This window comes from Dendrobates tinctorius, unplaced genomic scaffold (genome assembly GCF_039654945.1).
Source record: "Dendrobates tinctorius isolate UK_male_01 unplaced genomic scaffold, ASM3965494v1 ptg000008l, whole genome shotgun sequence".
Taxonomy (NCBI): Eukaryota; Metazoa; Chordata; class Amphibia; order Anura; family Dendrobatidae; genus Dendrobates; species Dendrobates tinctorius.
The window spans coordinates 67,153,120-67,172,783 of record NW_027361676.1 but is presented as its reverse complement, the minus strand read 5'-3'; the positions used below and the strand labels follow the sequence as shown (position 1 = coordinate 67,172,783).

The 19,664-nt window shown below is 42.4% G+C and overlaps 1 protein-coding gene and 1 long non-coding RNA gene across 3 annotated transcripts in view; one reads left to right on the top strand and one right to left on the bottom strand.

Moving 5' to 3' along the window:
• The window catches only part of LOC141092109 (uncharacterized), an 84,623-nt gene extending 65,337 nt beyond the window's left edge, over positions 1 to 19,286 (bottom strand). For both annotated transcript variants that reach the window (XR_012232684.1, XR_012232685.1), the window contains exons 1-2: positions 18,942 to 19,286; positions 17,238 to 17,322 (exon numbers count right to left, since the gene is read on the bottom strand). This is a non-coding gene — a long non-coding RNA (uncharacterized lncRNA). The remainder of the gene's footprint in view (positions 1 to 17,237; positions 17,323 to 18,941) is intronic.
• Positions 17,332 to 18,951, top strand: LOC141092102 (putative claudin-24). The gene has a single exon (XM_073578004.1). It carries the CDS (start codon positions 17,843 to 17,845, stop codon positions 18,503 to 18,505), a length of 663 nt encoding a protein of 220 aa, XP_073434105.1. The 5' UTR covers positions 17,332 to 17,842; the 3' UTR covers positions 18,506 to 18,951.
• Positions 19,287 to 19,664: the final 378 nt, after the last annotated feature.

Genomic DNA, 19,664 nt, shown 5'->3' with positions numbered 1-19,664 from the left:
CACCACATCAGTGCCCTTTTTGGTCAAATCAGTCACTGGTTTAACAATACCCGAAAAGTTACTTATAAATTTACGATAGAAATTAGCAAAACCCAAAAACTTCTGGAGAGCCTTCAAAAAAGTGGGCTGAACCCAATCATAAATGGCCTGTACCTTGGCTGGGTCCATTTCAATAGTAGATGGGGACAAAATAAATCCCAAAAATGAAATCCTCTGTACATAGAATCATAGAATCGTAGAGTTGGAAGGGACCTCCTGGGCCATCTGGTCCAACCCCCTGCTCAAAGCAGGATTCGCTAAATCATCTCAGTCAGATGTCTGTCCAGCCTCTGTTTGAAGACTTCCATTGAAGGAGAACTCACCACTTCTCATGGCAGCTTGTTCCACTCATTGATCACTCTAACTGTCAAAAAGTTTTTTCTAATATCTAATCTGTGTCTCCTCCCATTCAGTTTCATCCCATTGCTTCCAGTCTTTCCTTGTGCAAGTGACAATAAAGTTGATCCTTCTACAATGTGACAGCCCTTTAGATATTTGTAGACAGCTATTAAGTCTCCTCTCAGTCTTCTCTTTTGCAAACTAAACATTCCCAAATCCTGCAACCTTTCCTCATAAGACAGGGTTTGCAGACCGGTCACCATTCTGGCCGCTCTTTTCTGAACTTGCTCCAGTTTGTTGATGTCTTTTTTAAAATGTGGTGCCCAAAACTGGACACAATATTCCAGATGAGGTCTGACCAAAGAGGAGTAGAGGGAAATAATGACTTCACGTGATCTAGACTGTATGCTTCTGTTAATACATCCTAGAATTGCATTTGCCTTTTTTGCTACTGCATCACACTGTTGACTCATATTCAGTCTGTGATCTATTAGTATACCCAAGTCTTTTTCACATGTGCTGTTGCTTAGCCCTATTCCTCCCATTCTGTATATGCTTTTTTCATTTTTATTGCCCAGATGTAGTACTTTGCATTTTTCTCTGTTAAAAACCATTCTGTTAGTTGCTGCCCACTTCTCCAGTTTATTTAGATCTTTTTGAATCCTCTCTCTCTCTTTTCTAGTATTAGCTATCCCTCTTAGCTTTGTGTCATCAGCAAATTTAATCAGTTTACCCTCAATTCCTTCATCTAAATCGTTGATAAAGATGTTGAACAATACAGGGCCCAGGACAGAGCCCTGTGGTACCCCACTTGAGACATTCTTCCAACTGGATGTGCAGCCATTTACGACCACTCTTTGGGTCCGATCACTAAGCCAGTTATGAATCCACCTAACAGTTGCCTTGTCCATTCCATACTTAGTCATTTTTTCAATAAGGATTGTATGGGAGACTTTGTCAAATGCTTTGCTGAAGTCAAGATATACTATATCTACAGCATTTCCTTGATCCACCCAATCAGTGATTCCGTCATAGAAGGAAATTAAGTTAGTCTGACATGACTTATTAGTTACAAACCCATGCTGACTCTGTTTAATCACTTCGATCTTATCCAGGTACTGACACACATGTTGTTTAATTACACCATAGAGACACTTCAATCCCTTAACATACAGAGAATTTTCCCTCAAAATCCAGAACACAGCCCTGACATGTTCCACATGAGAATCCCAATCACTGGAAAAGATCAAAATATCATCCAGATAAATGATCAAAAACTTATCCACAATGTCCCAGAAAATATCGTTCACATTGGAAGACAGAAGGGGCATTATTGAGCCCAAAAGGCATCACCAGGTACTCAAAATGTCTCTCCGGGGTATTAAACGCCATCTTCCATTCATCCCCGTGCTTGATGCGAATAAGATTATACTCCCCCTGAGGTCAAGCTTGGTAAACCAACAGGCACTTTTAACTCTGCAAAATAAATCAGAAATCAGGGGTAACGGGTACTGATATTTAACAATGATTTTGTTAAGGGAACGATAGTCAATACATGGCCTTAATGAGCCATCTTTCTTGGCCACAAAAAAAACCAGCACCTAAAGGTGAAGAGGATGGTCTAATATGACCCTTCTCCGACGACTCCTTGATATAAGATCGCATAGCATCATGTTGGGGTATCGATAAGTTGAAAAGTCGACCCTTAGGAAATTTACACCTGGGCATCAACTCAATTACACAGTCATAACTCCTATGAGAAGGCAAAGACGCAGACTTACGGTCACTAAATACATCAGAAAAATCAGCCACATAGTCAGGAATATCATGAGACTGGGGATAGGTGGAGAAAACAGGAGTGTCACTCAGAACAAGTTGACAACCCCAACTCACCACAGACACAGATTTCCAGTCCAAAACAGGATTCTGAGTTTGCAACCAAGGAAAACCTAGAACAATAATATCATGTAAATTGTGCAACACCAAAAATTTACAATTCTCTTGGTGGTCTGGGGCGACCCGCATTATCACCTGGGTCCAAAACTGGGGTTTATTCTCCGCCAAAGGAGTAGCATCAATACCCCTCAAAGGGATAGGAGTCCGCAGGGGTATCATGGGAAAACTACAACGTTTGGCAAAGTCAAAATCCATCAGATTCAAAGCTGCTCCTGAATCAACAAAAGCCTTAGCGGAAAATGTAGACAAGGAGCAGATCAAGGTAATCGCCAAAAGGAACTTAGGCTGTACACTGCCCACCGCAAATGCGTGAGCAAAACTCTTTTCTCATTTAGGGCAGACGGAAATAGTATGAGAGGCGTCCCCACAGAAAAAATACAACTTATTACGCCTTCTAAACTCCTGACGTTGCGCCCTAGACAAAACCTTAACGCATTGCATGGGTTCAGAAGTTCGTTCGAAAGGCGGCAATGCCTCTCGTGTAATTTTACGTTCACGTAAATGCCGATCAATTTGAATTGCAAATGACATAGAGTTGTCAAGACCAGAGGGGACAGGAAATACCACCATAACATCTTTTACGGTTTCTGCCAAACCCTTCCGAAAGAGAGCTGCTAGGGCACATCATTCCATTTAGTAAGGACCGCCCTCTTTCAGAATTTTTGACAATATAACTCTGCAGAATCCTGACCCTGGTTCAATGCCAATAAGGTTTTCTCAGCTTGATCAATAGCATTAGGTTCATCATACAACAACTCCAGGGCTTGAAAAAACGCATCCACATTAGCCAGAATAGGATCTCCGGGTGTTAAAGAAAAGGCCCAATCCTGGGGATTGCCACGCAGCAGGGAGATGACAATTTTAACCTGCTGCACAGAGCTCCCTGATGAGTGAGGTTTCAAAGCAAAAAATAGTTTACAATTATTCTTAAAACTCAAAATTTAAGACCGATCCCCAGAAAACACATCAGGAGTAGGGATTTTTGGTTCAACAGCAGATGATTGAGTGAGATAGGCAGAAATTCCCTGCACTTCAGCAGTGAGCTGCTCAACATGATCAGACAATAGCTTAGTCTCCATTTAGACAAAAAATATCCTCCTACGGCCCCAGAAAAAAAAAAGAGGAATAAATATACAAAAAAAAAATTCTGACACTTTTTTTTTTTTTAATTCTTTCCTTCTTTAGAGAACCCTAGAGTCTACAGTAAAGCTGGTGATTCTGTTTTGAATGGGTCACCGAGGAGGATAGCAGGACCAAGCTAAGCCCCAGAAAACCAGAGTGATTGGTAACTAAGCGGATTGCAGACCCCTGATCCTATCCACACAACTAGCAGTAGCCGTGGAGCATACCTACGATGCCCTAGATGCCTCGGCACAGCCGGAGAACTAACTCAGCCTAAAGCAAGAAAGGTGAAATCTAAGCTGCCCCGGAGCAGACCCCAAAGGAATACACAGCCCCCAAATATATATTGTCGGTGAGACTGTCATGATCCATGCTGTATCATGACTGATAAAAAGCACAGGTATCCTTTTTTTTCTTAAGCTGTGCTTAAGTTTGTTTTTTTGCCCCCGGTGGCCATTAGGATTATTGCACAGTGGTGTCTTTTGCTCCAAGTTTGCCCCCGGTGGTGGTGAGAATCATTGCACTTTGGTTTCTTTAGTTAAGTGCACATGATTATAACGCAGGTGTGATTGTTCAGGCTCTGTTATAAAAGATTCTCAGGTTTTGCAATCAGTATTGGTGATAGTGTTCATTTCAACCATCCTTGGTGGAGGAAGGAGCTGGAGAGCGTTCCTTGCAGCACTGTCTTAGCCCTGGTGTGGAAGGAGTCAGAAGGGATTTCCTTGTAGCTCTGACAGAGCTTGGTGGCAGCTATTCAGGAGGAAAGCTGCATGCTGGTGGTGGACTCTGTTGCCGGGAGCAAGAGCAACAGAGTAAAGCTAAGTGGTGTATTCCTGTTTGTGTTTTTCCTTAGTGTGCATAGTACAGCGGTGGGGCCAGTGCCTGCGCCACCCAGTTCCCTAGCAAGGGATAGGTGTAGGGTGTGCTAGGGTGACAGGTTCCTGATCGGTGCCCGGTGCGGAGCCGGCATATGGAACGTTAGGAGCGTTAGGGACACTGACGCAGGGGAGTGCAGGAGGTCTCCATATCCCCGCTCCCTATCGCAGGGCTCACTGTTGTAACTGTTTACCCTTTTCCTGTGTCTTGTTGTTTTAGTTACCAGCCTGCGGGCTGTGTCACACAAGACAGGTTCACGTGCCGCGTCTTGTTTCAGTTACCGGCCTGCGGGTCACGTCACACAAGACGGGTCATCGTGACATTATCACCACCCTACAACTTTTTTTTTTCTGGTGAGCCATGGACCCAGTCAGCCCTTTGCCCAAATGCTGCAGATCCTTACTAATGAGATTAGGGGACTGCGCTGTGGGTTGGTGCAGCCACTGCGGCTGTTGATGGGCTCTGGGGGCTTGGTTCAGGAACAGGCTCAGCCAGAACCCAAGATACCCTTCCCTGACAGATTTTCTGGAGGGAGAGATCAATTCTTGGTGTTTCAGTAAGCCTGCAAATTGTATTTCAGGCTGCGCCCTCGTTCATCAGGGAATGAAGAGCAACGGGTGGGAATCATTATGCCCCTTCTTAAAGGGGATCCCCAATCCTGGGCCTTCTCCCTACCGGATGATTCTCCATCATTGGTGTCCGTGGATGAGTTTTTTGCGGCTTTGGAGTTTGTGTATGGGGATCCTGATGGATTCGCCCTGGCGCATCCCAACTTCGTAAGTGTAAACAGGGAGCCCGGGTTGCTGAGGAGTACTGCTCAGAGTTTAGGAGGTCGGCCACTAACACTCAGTGGAATGACCCTGCACTTAGGAGTCAATTTGTGCAGGGTTTGTCTCCAAATTTGCAGGATACTCTGGTGCAGTACGTCGCCCCCAGGTCGCTGGAGGCCGCCATGTCCCTTGCCATCGGGGTGGATAGACGCCTTAGGGAAAGACATATACAAAAAGTGCCCCCTGATGTCCTCGCTAGGGAGAAGGACCCATCGGTGTGGACGGAGGAACCCAGACAGCCCGGTGTTGTTGATACAAAAAAGGGGGTGTCTGCGGCTCATCGTGGTGGGGGGTATGCTTTTCCTGTGGGAAGCCTGGCCATTTTATGAGAGCCTGCCCAGTTCATGCCAAGTCTCCAGATGAACCTATGCAAGTAGGAGGAGCTAGTTTGTGTTCAGAGCTGCCTACGGTTCGGGGAGCGGTGTCGGCATGTTTGTACTGTGGGCAGACTGGTCATGTCCTGAAGGCTTGCCCATTGCATGCCAAATTATCTGTGCCATCCGAGAAGCCGCATTCCCCTGGTCGCTTGGAGGGAGGCGACCAGGGAGTATACCTTTCCTCCATTTTGCCCTCCCAAGGTACCATGTCAGCAGAGTTCTTGGCTGGCGGGATACCCGAGGTGATACCGGTGCTTGTGGACAGCGGAGCAGGAGTCAGTCTGGTGGATGCTCGCTTTGTCCAGACTCATGGTCTGAGGTGTAGGGCGCTAGCCCTACCTGTATGCGTCCAGGCCATAAACTGTTCCACTGAGCCAGGGGAGCCTGACCCAAGTCGTAGAGAATATCCATCTGCGTATAGGACATCATGAGGAGTCCTTGTCATGCTACGTCTTGGAGGGAATGCCAGTACCTATCGTTTAGGCCTCCCTTGGCTGAAAAGACACAACCCGGTAATAGATTGGCGGGCGAGGGAAGTGGTCAGCTGGGGGCAGTCGTATGAGGGCTGCTGTCTAGGGACTACTGTCTCTGCCGTCTCTCTGCAACTGACCCCTTCCTCTTCGGTGAGAGCAGCAGATGTGCTGCAGGAGAGTAGGGGCAAGTCTCAACCCTCGCCATTGGCCAACCCTGGGAGGCGCAGACCTCGTGGTGGAAGGGGTTGGAGGGTGGTGTACCCCTTGGTGAAGTGCGGGGGTGTGAGTGTGGTGACACAGGGGGACGCCTCTGTTGTCAATCCCAGAAGGAGTTCATCAAATGGTGACAAACGAACGAGTGGCAATAAACGTTCAGGTCCGGACCTGTGTGTGAACGAGCATGTATGGGTGGCCACCAAAAAACATCCAGTGGAAGTGTGTTGTGGAGTGTTACCAGCTCATACCAAACATACACATACACAACTCGTTCCCCAGGTCAGCGCTTCGGAGATGTGTAGTGACTCCAAAACATAAGTTGCCAACACCAGCGGGCTCGTTTGTCATCAATCTGACGTGCAGGTAGTTGCTGGGGTGAACTCTGGGTCTGGGCGTCCCCGCTGTAGGTGGTTCCCTGATGAGGAGCGGTCTTGAGGGTCCAGAGGCCCCTCAATAAGGGGAGGGTACTGTCATGATCCATGCTGGATCATGACTGATAAAAAGCACAGGTAACCTTTTTTTTCTTAAGCTGTGCTTAAGTTTGTTTTTTGCCCCCCAGTGGCCGTTGGGATTATTACACAGTGGTGTCTTTTGTTCTAAGTTTGCCCCCGGTGGAGGTGAGCATCATTGCACTTTGGTTTCTTTAGTTAAGTGCACATGATTAATGCAGATGTGATTGCTCTGGCTCTGCTTTAAAAGAGTCACAGGTGTTGCAATCAGTGTTGGTGATAGTGTTCATTTCAACCATCCTTGATGGAGGAAGGAGCTGGAGAGCGTTCCTTGCAGCACTGTCTTAGCCCTGGTGTGGAAGGAGTCAGAAGGGATTTCCTTGTAGCTCTGACAGAGCTTGGTGGCGGCTATTCAGGAGTAAAGCTGCATGTTGGTGGTGGACTCTGTTGCCGGGAGCAAGAGCAACAGAGTAAAGCTAAGTGGTGTTTCCCTGTTTGTGTTTTTACTTAGTGTGTATTAGTACAGTGGTGGGGCCAGTGCCTGCACCACCCAGCTCCCTAGCAAGGGATAGGTGTAGGGTGTGCTAGGGCGACAGGTTCCTGATCGGCGCCTGGAGTGTTAGGGATACTGACGCAGGGGAGTGCAGCAGGTCTCCACGTCCCCGCTCCCTATCGCAGTGCCCACCATTGTAACTGTTTCCCCTTTCCCCGTGTCTTGTTGTTTTAGTTACCGGCCTGCGGGTCACGTCACACAGGACAGGTCATCATGGCATGAGTACGCTGATACCCCAAATGTGGGGGTAAACCACTATTTGGGCACAAGGCAGAGCTCGGAAGGGAAGCAGCGCCATTTGACTTTTTGGCTGGAATTGGGATTGGACGCCATGCCGCATTTGGAAAGCCCCTGATGTACCTAAACAGTGGAAACCCCCCACAAATGACACCATTTTGGAAACTAGACCCCCCAAGGAACTTATCTGGATGTGTGGTGAGCACTTTGAACCCCCAAGGGCTTCACAGAAGTTTATAACGCCCAGGCGTGAAAAAAAAAAAAATCATATTTTTTCCACAAACATGATCTTTTAGTCCCCAATTTTTTTATTTTCCTAAGGGTAACAGGAGAAATTGGAACCCAAAAGTTGTTGTCCAATTTGTCCTGAGTATGCTGATACCCCATATGTGGGAGAAAACTACTATATGGGCGCACGTCGGGGCTCGGAAGGGAAGTAGTGACGTTTTGGAATGCAGACTTTGATGGAATGGTCTGCGGGTGTCTTGTTGCCTTTGGAGAGCCCCTGATGTACCTAAACAGTGAAAACCCCGACAAGTGACCCCTTTTTGGAAACTAGACCCCGCACGGAACTTATCTAGTTGTGTGGTGACGAGTACTTTGAACCCCCAAGTGCTTCACAGAAGTTTTATAACGCCCAGGCGTGAAAATAAAAAAATCATATTTTTTTCCACAAAAATGATATTTTTGCCCCCAATTTTTTATTTTCCTAAGGGTATCAGGAAAAGTTGGACCCCAAAAGTTGTTTTGCAATTTGTCCTGAGTAGGCTGATACCCCATATGTGGGGGTAAAACACTGTTTGGGCGCATGGCAGAGCTTGGAAGGGAAGGAGCACCATTTGACTTTTTCAACGCAGAATTGGCTGGAATTGAGATCAGACGCCATGTTGCGTTTGGAGAGCACCTGATGTGCCCAAACAGTGGAAACCCCCCAATTCTAACTCCAGCCCTAACCCCAACACACCCCTAACCCTAATCTCAGCCCTAACACTAGCCCTAACACTAGCCCTAACCCAAATGGGAAAATGGAAATAAATACATTTTTTTTAAATTTTATTATTTTTCCCTAACTAAGGGGGTGATAAAGGGGGTTTGATTTACTATTTATAGCGGGCTTTTATATTTGGCAGGTGTCACACGCTAAAAGACGCTTTTTATTGTAAATATAGCTTTTGCTATCACCACATTTTGAGAGCTATAATTTTTCCATATTTTGACCAACTGAGTCATGTGAGGTCTTGTTTTTTGCGGGACGAGTTGACGTTTTTATTGGTACCATTTTCGGGCACGTGGCAATTTTTGATCGCTTTTTATTCCGATTTTTGGGACGCAGAATGAACAAAAACCAGCATTTCAAGAATTTCTTTTGGGGGGGTGCGTTTGCACAGTTCCGCGTGCGGTAAAATTGATAAGGCGGTTTTATTCTTTGGGTCAGTATGGTTACAGCGATACCTCATTTATGTCTTTTTTTATGTTTTGGCGCTTTTATGCAATGAAAATAATTTTATATAAAAAAATAATTATTTTTGCATCGCTTTATTCTGTGAGCTATAACTTGTTTATTTTTTCACTGATGATGCTGTATTGTGGCTCATTTTTTGTGGGACAAGATGACGTTTTCAGCGGTACCATGGTTATTTATATCCATCTTTTTGATTGCGCGTCATTGCACTTTTTGTTCGGCGGTATGATAAAGCTTTATTTATTGGTTTGTTTTTTATTTTTATTTTTTAAGGGGTTCGCTAAAGGAGTTAACTAATGGGACAGTTTTATAGGGCAGGTTGTTACGGACGCGGCGATACCAAATATGTGTACTTTGGTTTTTTTTTTGGTTTTTTTCCAAAAATTGAATTTATTAGGGAATATATTTTTTTTTATAATTTATTTAGCGATTTTTTATAAATTATTTTTACACTTTTTTTTTTTTAACTTTATTACAATGTCCCAGGGGGGACATAACTGTCATGTGACAGGTCGTTGATCTGTCACATCACTGTGACAGATCAGCGATCTGTCACAGGCTCTGCAGAAGGCTTCCTCATGCCTGCACTTTGCAGGCACTGAAGAAGCCGGCTCATTGCAGGTCCCCGAAGGTCCCCGGTGCCATTTTGGATTCAGGGACCTGCAGGGAAGGAGACCCCCACAGCAGCGCTGCTCATTGCACTGCTGTGGGGGGTCTCAAGGAAGCACGGAGGGAGCCCCCTCCCTCCTGATGCCTTCCTAAACCCCCGGTACACTGCGATCGTGTTTGATCGCAGTGTGCCAGGGGTTAACATGTCAAGGGCAGTCCGTGACCGCCCCCGACACATAGTGCCGGGTGTCAGCTGTGATAATCAGCTGACACCCGGCCGCGATCAGTGGCGCTCACCACGCCCCAGGGCACATGGAGGGGATAGTATGTCATATGGCAGAAAAGGGTTAAGATTAATTCTCTCAAATCCAAAATTATGGCGTTTAACATGGCCCGGGAGGATGTACAGTGGGGAAAAAAAGTATTTAGTCAGTCAGCAATAGTGCAAGTTCCACCACTTAAAAAGATGAGAGGCGTCTGTAATTTACATCATAGGTAGACCTCAACTATGGGAGACAAACTGAGAAAAAAAAATCCAGAAAATCACATTGTCTGTTTTTTTTTCATTTTATTTGCATATTATGGTGGAAAATAAGTATTTGGTCAGAAACAAGCAATCAAGATTTCTGGCTCTCACAGACCTGTAACTTCTTCTTTAAGAGTCTCCTCTTTCCTTCACTCATTACCTGTAGTAATGGCACCTGTTTAAACTTGTTATCAGTATAAAAAGACACCTGTGCACACCCTCAAACAGTCTGACTCCAAACTCCACTATGGTGAAGACCAAAGAGCTGTCAAAGGACACCAGAAACAAAATTGTAGCCCTGCACCAGGCTGGGAAGACTGAATCTGCAATAGCCATCCAGCTTGGAGGGAAGAAATCAACTGTGGGAGCAATAATTAGAAAATGGAAGACATACAAGACCACTGATAATCTCCCTCGATCTGGTGCTCCACGCAAAATCCCACCCCGTGGGGTCAGAATGATCACAAGAACGGTGAGCAAAAATCCCAGAACCACGCGGGGGACCTAGTGAATGAACTGCAGAGAGCTGGGACCAATATAACAAGGCCTACCATAAGTAACACACTACGCCACCATGGACTCAGATCCTGCAGTGCCAGACGTGTCCCACTGCTTAAGCCTGTACATGTCCGGGCCCGTCTGAAGTTTGCTAGAGAGCATTTGGATGATCCAGAGGAGTTTTGGGAGAATGTCCTATGGTCTGATGAAGCCAAACTGGAACTGTTTGGTAGAAACACAACTTGTCGTGTTTGGAGGAAAAAGAATACTGAGTTGCATCCATCAAACACCATACCTACTGTAAAGCATGGTGGTGGAAACATCATGCTTTGGGGCTGTTTCTCTGCAAAGGGGCCAGGACGACTGATCCGGGTACATGAAAGAATGAATGGGGCCATGTATCGTGACATTTTGAGTGCATACCTCCTTCCATCAGCAAGGGCATTGAAGATGAAACGTGGCTGGGTCTTTCAACATGACAATGATCCAAAGCACACCGCCAGGGCAACGAAGGAGTGGCTTCGTAAGAAGCATTTCAAGGTCCTGGAGTGGCCTAGCCAGTCTCCAGATCTCAACCCTATAGAAAACCTTTGGAGGGAGTTGAAAGTCCGTGTTGCCAAGCGAAAAGCCAAAAACATCACTGCTCTAGAGGAGATCTGCATGGAGGAATGGGCCAACATACCAACAACAGTGTGTGGCAACCTTGTGAAGACTTACAGAAAACGTTTGACCTCTGTCATTGCCAACAAAGGATATATCACAAAGTATTGAGATGAAATTTTTTTTCTGACCAAATACTTATTTTCCACCATAATATGCAAATAAAATGAAAAAAAAACAGACAATGTGATTTTCTGGGGGTTTTTTTTCTCAGTTTGTCTCCCATAGTTGAGGTCTACCTATGATGTAAATTACAGACGCCTCTCATCTTTTTAAGTGGTGGAACTTGCACTATTGCTGACTGACTAAATACTTTTTTTCCCCACTGTAGAATGGGCCCTGCAAAGAACCAATTTCAAATTAGAAGAAAAAAGCTTACCCTATTTAGGAATTTCCATTACTTCCAACTTGCTCTATAGTGCCAGTAAATATTAAAACTCTCAAGGCTAACATCTCCAAAGATTTCTCACATTTTAACTCTTTGGAGCTTACACTTCTGGGCAGGATACTGACAGTTAAATCTATTATTTTGCCAAAAATATTGTATATTTTCCGAGCCATTCCATTAAAATTCCCTTTAAAGCTGATAGATAAGATACAAAACCTGATTAACCTATTCATTTGGGAGAACAAGAGATCACGAATAGTCAGGAACACTCTTTTTCGTCAAAAAATCCATGGGGGCTTGGCTGTCCCAAACATTTGGGCATACCAACAAGCGTATCTAGTTAAACATAGTCACCAATGGTTTACCCAAAAGGATCATCCAGCATGGATGGATCTGGAAGTGGCGCAAATTAACTATAGTTCATTACGAGATATTTTTTTAAATATATTCTTGTCTCTTCTCTGAAAAAGCATAGACATCCTATTTATGATGCTATTTTTGAAGCGTGGAGGAAGTTTGCCAAACTTAAGAAAAATGATAATAGAGTTTCTATTCTTAACAACCTGCCTCTCAAAACGATCACAGTCATATATGATTGCCCAATACCAAATGCCTGGCCCAATCATAATATAAAGAAAATTGGAGATCTCTATGATTGCATATGTATCAAGTCTAAAGGGCATGTCACACTATGAGATGTCGCTAGCAATATCGCTATAACTTGTGACGTTATAGCGATATTGCTAGCGATATTTCTGTGTGTGATACTTACCTACGACCCGCTCCCCCGCTGGTTATCACTGATCGCGCGAAAACAGGCTGGACTGTTTCTCGTCGTCAGCTTCCTGCGGCGCTTCCTGCTGTGATGACGAGCGACTCGTGGAGCCGGGCGGGAGGACGCAGGATCGCCTGGTGTGACAGGTAAGTAGCGACCCCCGTCCCCAGCAATGTCGCTAGTGAGATCTGCCTGTGTGGCAGCTCACTAGCGACCACTTAGCGATGTACCAGCGATCCAGACCGCGTCATATCGCTGGTCGGGATCGCTGGTACATCGCTAAGTGTGACAGTACCTTTAATCTTCTCTTAAGGACAGCTTTCATTTGCCCTCAGGTGAATTCATGTCTTATTTGCTGATTAGAGATAACCTTCAAAAGTTAATAAGCAGTAGAAAGTTAAATTTAGACGTGATTCTCTCAGTGGGCAATCCTGCTCTTGAAAGTAGATGGACTCTTAGGCATATTTATCATTGTTTCAATAGAAATACAGTGTTTTCAATGACCAGTTAAATGAAAAAATGGGAGTTAGATCTTTGATCACCCATTTCTGAGGAGCAGTGGAAATATGCCTTTAGGATTTCCAACAGATATACAATTTCTATGGGACTACACGAGACTCATATGAAGGTAGCGCTCCGGTGGTACTACACACCTATGAGACTATCTCATATGAGTGTGGATACTTCTCCATTGTGTTGGAGAGGCTGCCATTGCAATGGAAATTTATTTCATATTTATTGGAGCTGCCCTAAGTTACATACACTCTGGTTACAGGTAAAGATGCATGTCAACTCACTGTTCAAAACCTTTATCAATGCCACCCCCCATATGGTGCTTTTATCCCTAGACCTAGAGGGTATTAGTCCGACAATCAGATTCATGATGACGCACATATTCCTTTCGGTAAAGAATTTTATAGCGCAGTGGTGGAAGAAGCCGGATGCTCCTATTTTCTTGGATATAGTTAACACACTACGCACCCATAGTATAATGGAGGAAAAAATAGCTGTCAACGCAGGTTCATTGAATCACTATCATTTGAAGTCGGAGGTGTGGATTACCAAATATAAATGATTTGTTATGTCCTATTTTAAAGTCATGAAGGAATTGTTATCTCCTTCCTTGATGTCATGGATGAATTGTTGTGTCCTATTTTGAAGTCATGAGGGAATTGTTATGTCTTCCATTTTGTGTTTGAAGTCTGTTATATGATGGAAATAATTCTTGTTTGTAATTGTATGATTTTACTATTTGTAAAATGGAGATCTCTATCTTTTGATTCCTTTCCCATTCCCCTTCCCTTCCCTTATAAATGGTTAAACTTGAATAAAAATTATTTGAAAAGAAATTAGATAACAAAAAGCTATATTCTACTATTACCCCATGTGAGGATGGAAAGAATAAAAAAAATTGAGGCGAAAGTAACGGTTTAGCGGAAAAAAGTAATTTTTTGTTTTCACATGCCAATGTTATTAACTTCTATAAAGCCCCATGGTCTCAAAATATACACCACAACCCTAGATAAATTCCTTGAGGGGTATTGTTTTCAGAAGGGGGTCTCTTGTGGTTGATTTCTGCTTTCTTGGCACCTCAAGGTCTCTGAAAAAGCATCATGGAGTCCACAATCTATTTCAGCCAAATTTGTGCTCCAAAAATCAAATAGCGCTCTTTATTACCAAGCCTTTCCATATGACCAAATATTAGCTTTCAACCACATATGGAGAATTAACTGTATTTGGCAGAAATTGCATAACAAAAAGTTTATTTTTCCTCAGGACAAATTTGGGACAAAAACAACATTTAACTGTAAAAAAATATATATATTTTTTTTTTGTTTTCATGTCCCAATGTTATAAAGTTCTGTGAAGCACCTATGGATTGAAAATTCATAAATTAATTCTGTGAGGGTCGAAATTTCAAAATGCTCAGGAACTGTGTGAAAGTCTGAGAATATATTATTCTGGTTTATAACACTGGATGTTTTTACCCTATTAGGAGAGTGCAATTTACACAATCAGTACCTTAACCAGTGAGAATAGTTTACCTACTCCTATTATCCTCTTCCTTGTCCTATGAACAATGACAAGGATAGTTGGGATCTTCAAAGATACCAGTAAACAGTTGCACAGAGGAAAGGTAGTTTCACTGCTATGATATTATTTACCCTGTCAAAGGTAGTAACGTTCTTCTACTACCAGGAAGTAAAATCGTGAGAGAACTGGAGTAATGAACCTCTTACAATGATGTTTCTCAGAATATGGGACTGCTGACACCAAACACAGAACTTAAGCACATGCTAAAAAGGAAGAAAAAAATGTTTATAAAATGGAAAGAGGGAGGCATATCTAAAGAAGAATATAATGCTGTCTGCAGAACCTGCAGGGCACAAATCAGATTATCTAAAGCTGACAATGAATTGAGGCTTACAAGAGATGTCAAAAGCAATAATACAGGATTTTGGGAATATGTCAAAAGTAAAAGAAAAGTCAAAGATGCTATAGGATTTTTACAGGATGAAAATGATGAAGTGGTAAGACAGGATGTTGAGAAGGCCGAACTTTTAAATTCCTATTTTGCATCTGTTTTCTATCAGAAAGGAAATGTAACATCAACTGTTCTTCACTGTCCTATTAAGGGAACAGAAGAATCCAGGATATCTATAAATAGAAAGATAATGAGGAAACACTTAGCTAACTTAAATTAATTCAAGTCTCCAGGTCCAGATGAATTACACCCCAGAGTACTGAAGGAGATAGCAGAATAAATTTTTGAACCCCTCTCCATAATCTTTGAAAATTCTTGGAGAACAGAAGTCCCAGAAGACTGGAGAAGAGCAAATGTTGTTCCTTTCTTCAAAAAGGGGAAGAAGGTGGACCCAGGCAACTATAGGCCGGTGAGTCTGACTTCTATACCAGGAAAGATCTTTGAACAAATTATTAAACAACATGTAGGCAGTACCTGGATAAGAATGAAGTGATTAAACAGAGTCAGCATGGGTTTGTAACTAATAAGTCATGTCAGACTAACTTAATTTCCTTCTATGACGGAATCACTGATTGGGTGGATCAAGGAAATGCTGTAGATTTAGTATATCTTGACTTCAGCAAAGCATTTGACAAAGTATCTCCTACACTCCTTATTGAAAAAATGACTAAGTATGGAATGGACAAGGCAACTGTTAGGTGGATTCATAACTGGCTTAGTGATCGGACCCAAAGAGTGGTCGTAAATGGCTGTACATCCAGTTGGAAGAATGTCTCAAGTGGGGTACCAAAGGGCTCTGTCCTGAGCCCTGTATTGTTCAACATCTTTATCAACGATTTAGATGAAGGAATTGAGGGTAAACTGATTAAATTTGCTGATGACACAAAGCTAGGAGGGATAGCTAATACTAGAGAAGAGAGAGAGAGAGAGAGGATTCAAAAAGATATAAATAAACTGGAGCAGTGGGCAGCAACTAACAGAATGGTTTTTAACAGGGAAAAATGCAAAGTACTACATCTGGGCAATAAAAATGAAAAAAGCATATACAGAATGGGAGGAATAGGGCTAAGCAACAGCGCATGTGAAAAAGACTTGAGTATACTAATAGATCACAGACTGAATATGAGTCAACAGTGTGATGCAGCAGCAAAAAAGGCAAATGCAATTCTAGGATGTATTAACAGAAGCATACAGTCTAGATCACGTGAAGTCATTATTTCCCTCTACTCCTCTTTAGTCAGACCTCATCTGGAATATTGTGTCCAGTTTTGGGCACCACATTTTAAAAAAGACATCAACAAACTGGAGCAAGTTCAGAAAAGAGCGACCAGAATGGTGACCGGTCTGCAAACCCTGTCTTATGAGGAAAGGTTGCAGGATTTGGGAATGTTTAGTTTGCAAAAAAGAAGACTGAGAGGAGACTTAATAGCTGTCTACAAATATCTAAAGGGCTGTCACATTGTAGAAGGATAATCTTTATTCTCATTTGCACAAGGAAAGACTAGAAGCAATGGGATGAAACTGAATGGGAGGAGACGCAGATTAGATATTAGAAAAAACTTTTTGACAGAGTGATCAATGAGTGGAACAGGCTGCCGCGAGAAGTGGTGATTTCTCCTTCAATGGAAGTCTTCAAACGGAGGCTGGACAGACATCTGACTGGGATGATTTAGCGAATGCTGCTTTGAGCAGGGGGTTGGAGACCAGATGGCCCAGGAGGTCCCTTCCAACGCTACGATTCTATGATTCTATGATTCTAGGGGGAAGGTCTGGTTATGAAAAGTAAAAAAATAGTTTTCTTGCAAAATTACATCTAGATATCTTATCAAGGATTGTAAAGAATTAAGGGTAGTTCTAATTTTCTTCTAAATTTGTGAACATAGTATAAACATTTTACTTCCATATTTTGAGAAAAAAAGTGATGTGCTAGACTTTGAATTTGCTCATTTGCTACATTTTTATTAAATATAAATTGCAATTTCCTTCAGTTAAGTTCAGCATTAATTGAGTTTAGTGTTTTATGGCGTGGTGGCTCAGTGGTTAGCACTGTTGCTGCAGTAGTGCTGGGATCCTGGGTTCAAATCCCACCAAGGACAACATCTGCTAGAGTTTATATGTTCTCCCTGAGTTTGTGTGGTTTTTCTCTGGGTAATCCAGTTTCCTCCCACACTCCAAAAACATAATGATAGGGATTTTAAATTTAGATTGTCCCAATGGGGACAGTGATGATGATGTCTGGAAAATATTGTGGAATTAATGGCCCTATATAATAAGTATGCTAAATAAAAAATTAATACAGGTGTCCAAAAAATGTGTGATCAAAATATACATACTTTACAGGAATGTATAATGAAATTAAATACTCACCGGCTCTAAGAATGCAAATATTTATTTTCCTTGTAGATACACGCTTTCCAAGCAGCAGAGTCCAAGCTCAATGATGGACTGGACACTAATATTCAGCAAAGTTTCCATAAGAAAAGACCATAATTAGAGGATATCTATTTTACTGAAATACAACAGATCAAGTTTCCCATTTGCTGTAGGGCATATTATTCTATTCAGTATACAAAGTATTATTGTGTTTAGTAAGAGGATATAAGTGAGCTCAAGCCTTTGAAAAATACATCTAAAAATAGTTATGAAATTCATCACTCATATCTCAAAGCTGTTCACTTTAATTCAGTTAAAAATAACAGCAAACATGAGGCGTAAACCCCTCCTTCAAATCATTGTTCATCAATGATGAGATCACTCTGGACTCTGTCTGTAAGGCGCTAGTGCTTTATTGGCTGAAATCCAGTAACTGTAACTGAGAACTTCATTCAGAAATTTCAATGGAATTAAATGACATATAACAGCTTATATTTAACGTCAGTAACTCCAATACCAGCACGCTATTAAGATCTGGAACACCCATTATCTACAAGCTTTTTCCATCATCCTGTTCATTCTCGTAAAATCTGGATTTAATGGCCGTCCCCCGCAAGTTAAAATTGCAATATGGTGCAATGTTTTTTGCATTGCTGGGATGTGTCCTCACCTGTGTCAGCACATTTGTACCTCTCTGGAAAAATTTGAATCTTGATCTGAATGAGATGGAGATCTGGAACAGTGGACTGTGGCAGACATGTGTGGTGCAGGATGAAGGTGGTATGGAGTGCAAAGATTTCGATTCCTTTTTGGCATTGCCATTCTCACTTCAGATGGCGAGGATTTTAATGTTCCTCTCTGATGGTTTGGGGATCATTGGTCTTATAGTTTCTACACTATGTTTGGAATGTCTGAAGACTGGAGAAAGCGACACCAAAAAGAAGCTAGCATTTGTTGGTGGGACATTGCTTGTGATCTCAGGAATTATTGCCCTAGTTCCAGTTTCTTGGATAGCTTATGATATAGTCCAAGAATTTTGGGATGAGACAATCCCAGAAATTGTTCCCAGATGGGAGTTTGGAGAGGCTATGTTCATGTGCTGGTTTGGCTCTTTTTTCCTCATACTTGGAGGGTCACTCTTGTTTTGCTCCACACTTTCTACAAATCACCAACAAAGTGTTAATTGTCTGGATAAAAATATTCCCGGAACATTATATCGACCTGCATCCATGCAAAGCAGATGTCCCGATCTGATCATCTGAACATCGATTAACTGAGAAGACCCTCTTTATCTATCAAGGAGATTTGGAATCTAGAACTGCATATTTGATAGAATGTCTTCTATCGCCAACGGGGGCTGTCGTAAATACTATTGCAAGTTAAAACGTGCAGCTTCCTCTATATGGTTATGTCATGATCTAAATGTTGTTTTGTCAGATACAAAGTATATTATTTTAATTTCACACTTAACTATTTTAAGGCCTAATTGTCCTCTTCTATGTGAGTTATCGTCTTAATGTTATTTATTACAGTCCATCATAATTATTACATTAAAGCAGAATTGTAATCAGTTGTCGCTCACCCTTATAAATTAATATTTCATAATACCATGTACAACTACTGCATGTCATTTCAATCCTAAGATATTGTGGCAGAACTTATGTTCGCATTCAATCAAAGTATAAATGAATAAAATACCTTTAAAACAGCTGTCTTGTTTCGCAGTCTTCATGCTTTGCCGGCTTTTAGGTCTGTCCTCGATTTTGCAATGTGAATTTAATAGGAGTATGTTTGCCAACACTTGTAAAGCATGTGAGGAATAAGTGCAGCATAACTTTCTTTGTTTTCGGTAAGCAGGTCCTTTCTGACCCCAACACTTAGATCAGTCACTTCACATTATGCAGAATATTGCATGACACATACCACTCACATACTATAATTGGCGTGTGGATTCTTCACATTAATCACACGCTGACAACACAGTTTAGCATCAGCTCTAAAATCTCTTGTTCCAGCACAGTCATGGTTAAGGCATTTATAAGGCTTATTAACACATTGTGCAATCGAGTTCTGACTGACGGTTTCTTCGAGGAGGCCTTGTATAAACAGATTAATCTCTTACAACCTCACAATTAGCATATATATTACTGCGGTCATAAAGATATTCCAACACAAGCCTCTCTTTAACCAAACTCACATTATGCGGAACATCACAGACAGTGTACCCCAATCTCCTGGAAAAATAAGGAGTTCTGTGAGAAATGCCACAACATTCCTATTGCACTTTTCGGGTTCCATAGACGAAATTGTAATTTCATGGTGGTCATTTTTTTTTTTTTACATAGGGCTTAATAGGACATCTGTACTTCTAAAGATGACATGCTGTCTACAAATCTGTAGGCTTTTCTCATTAATTTTGGT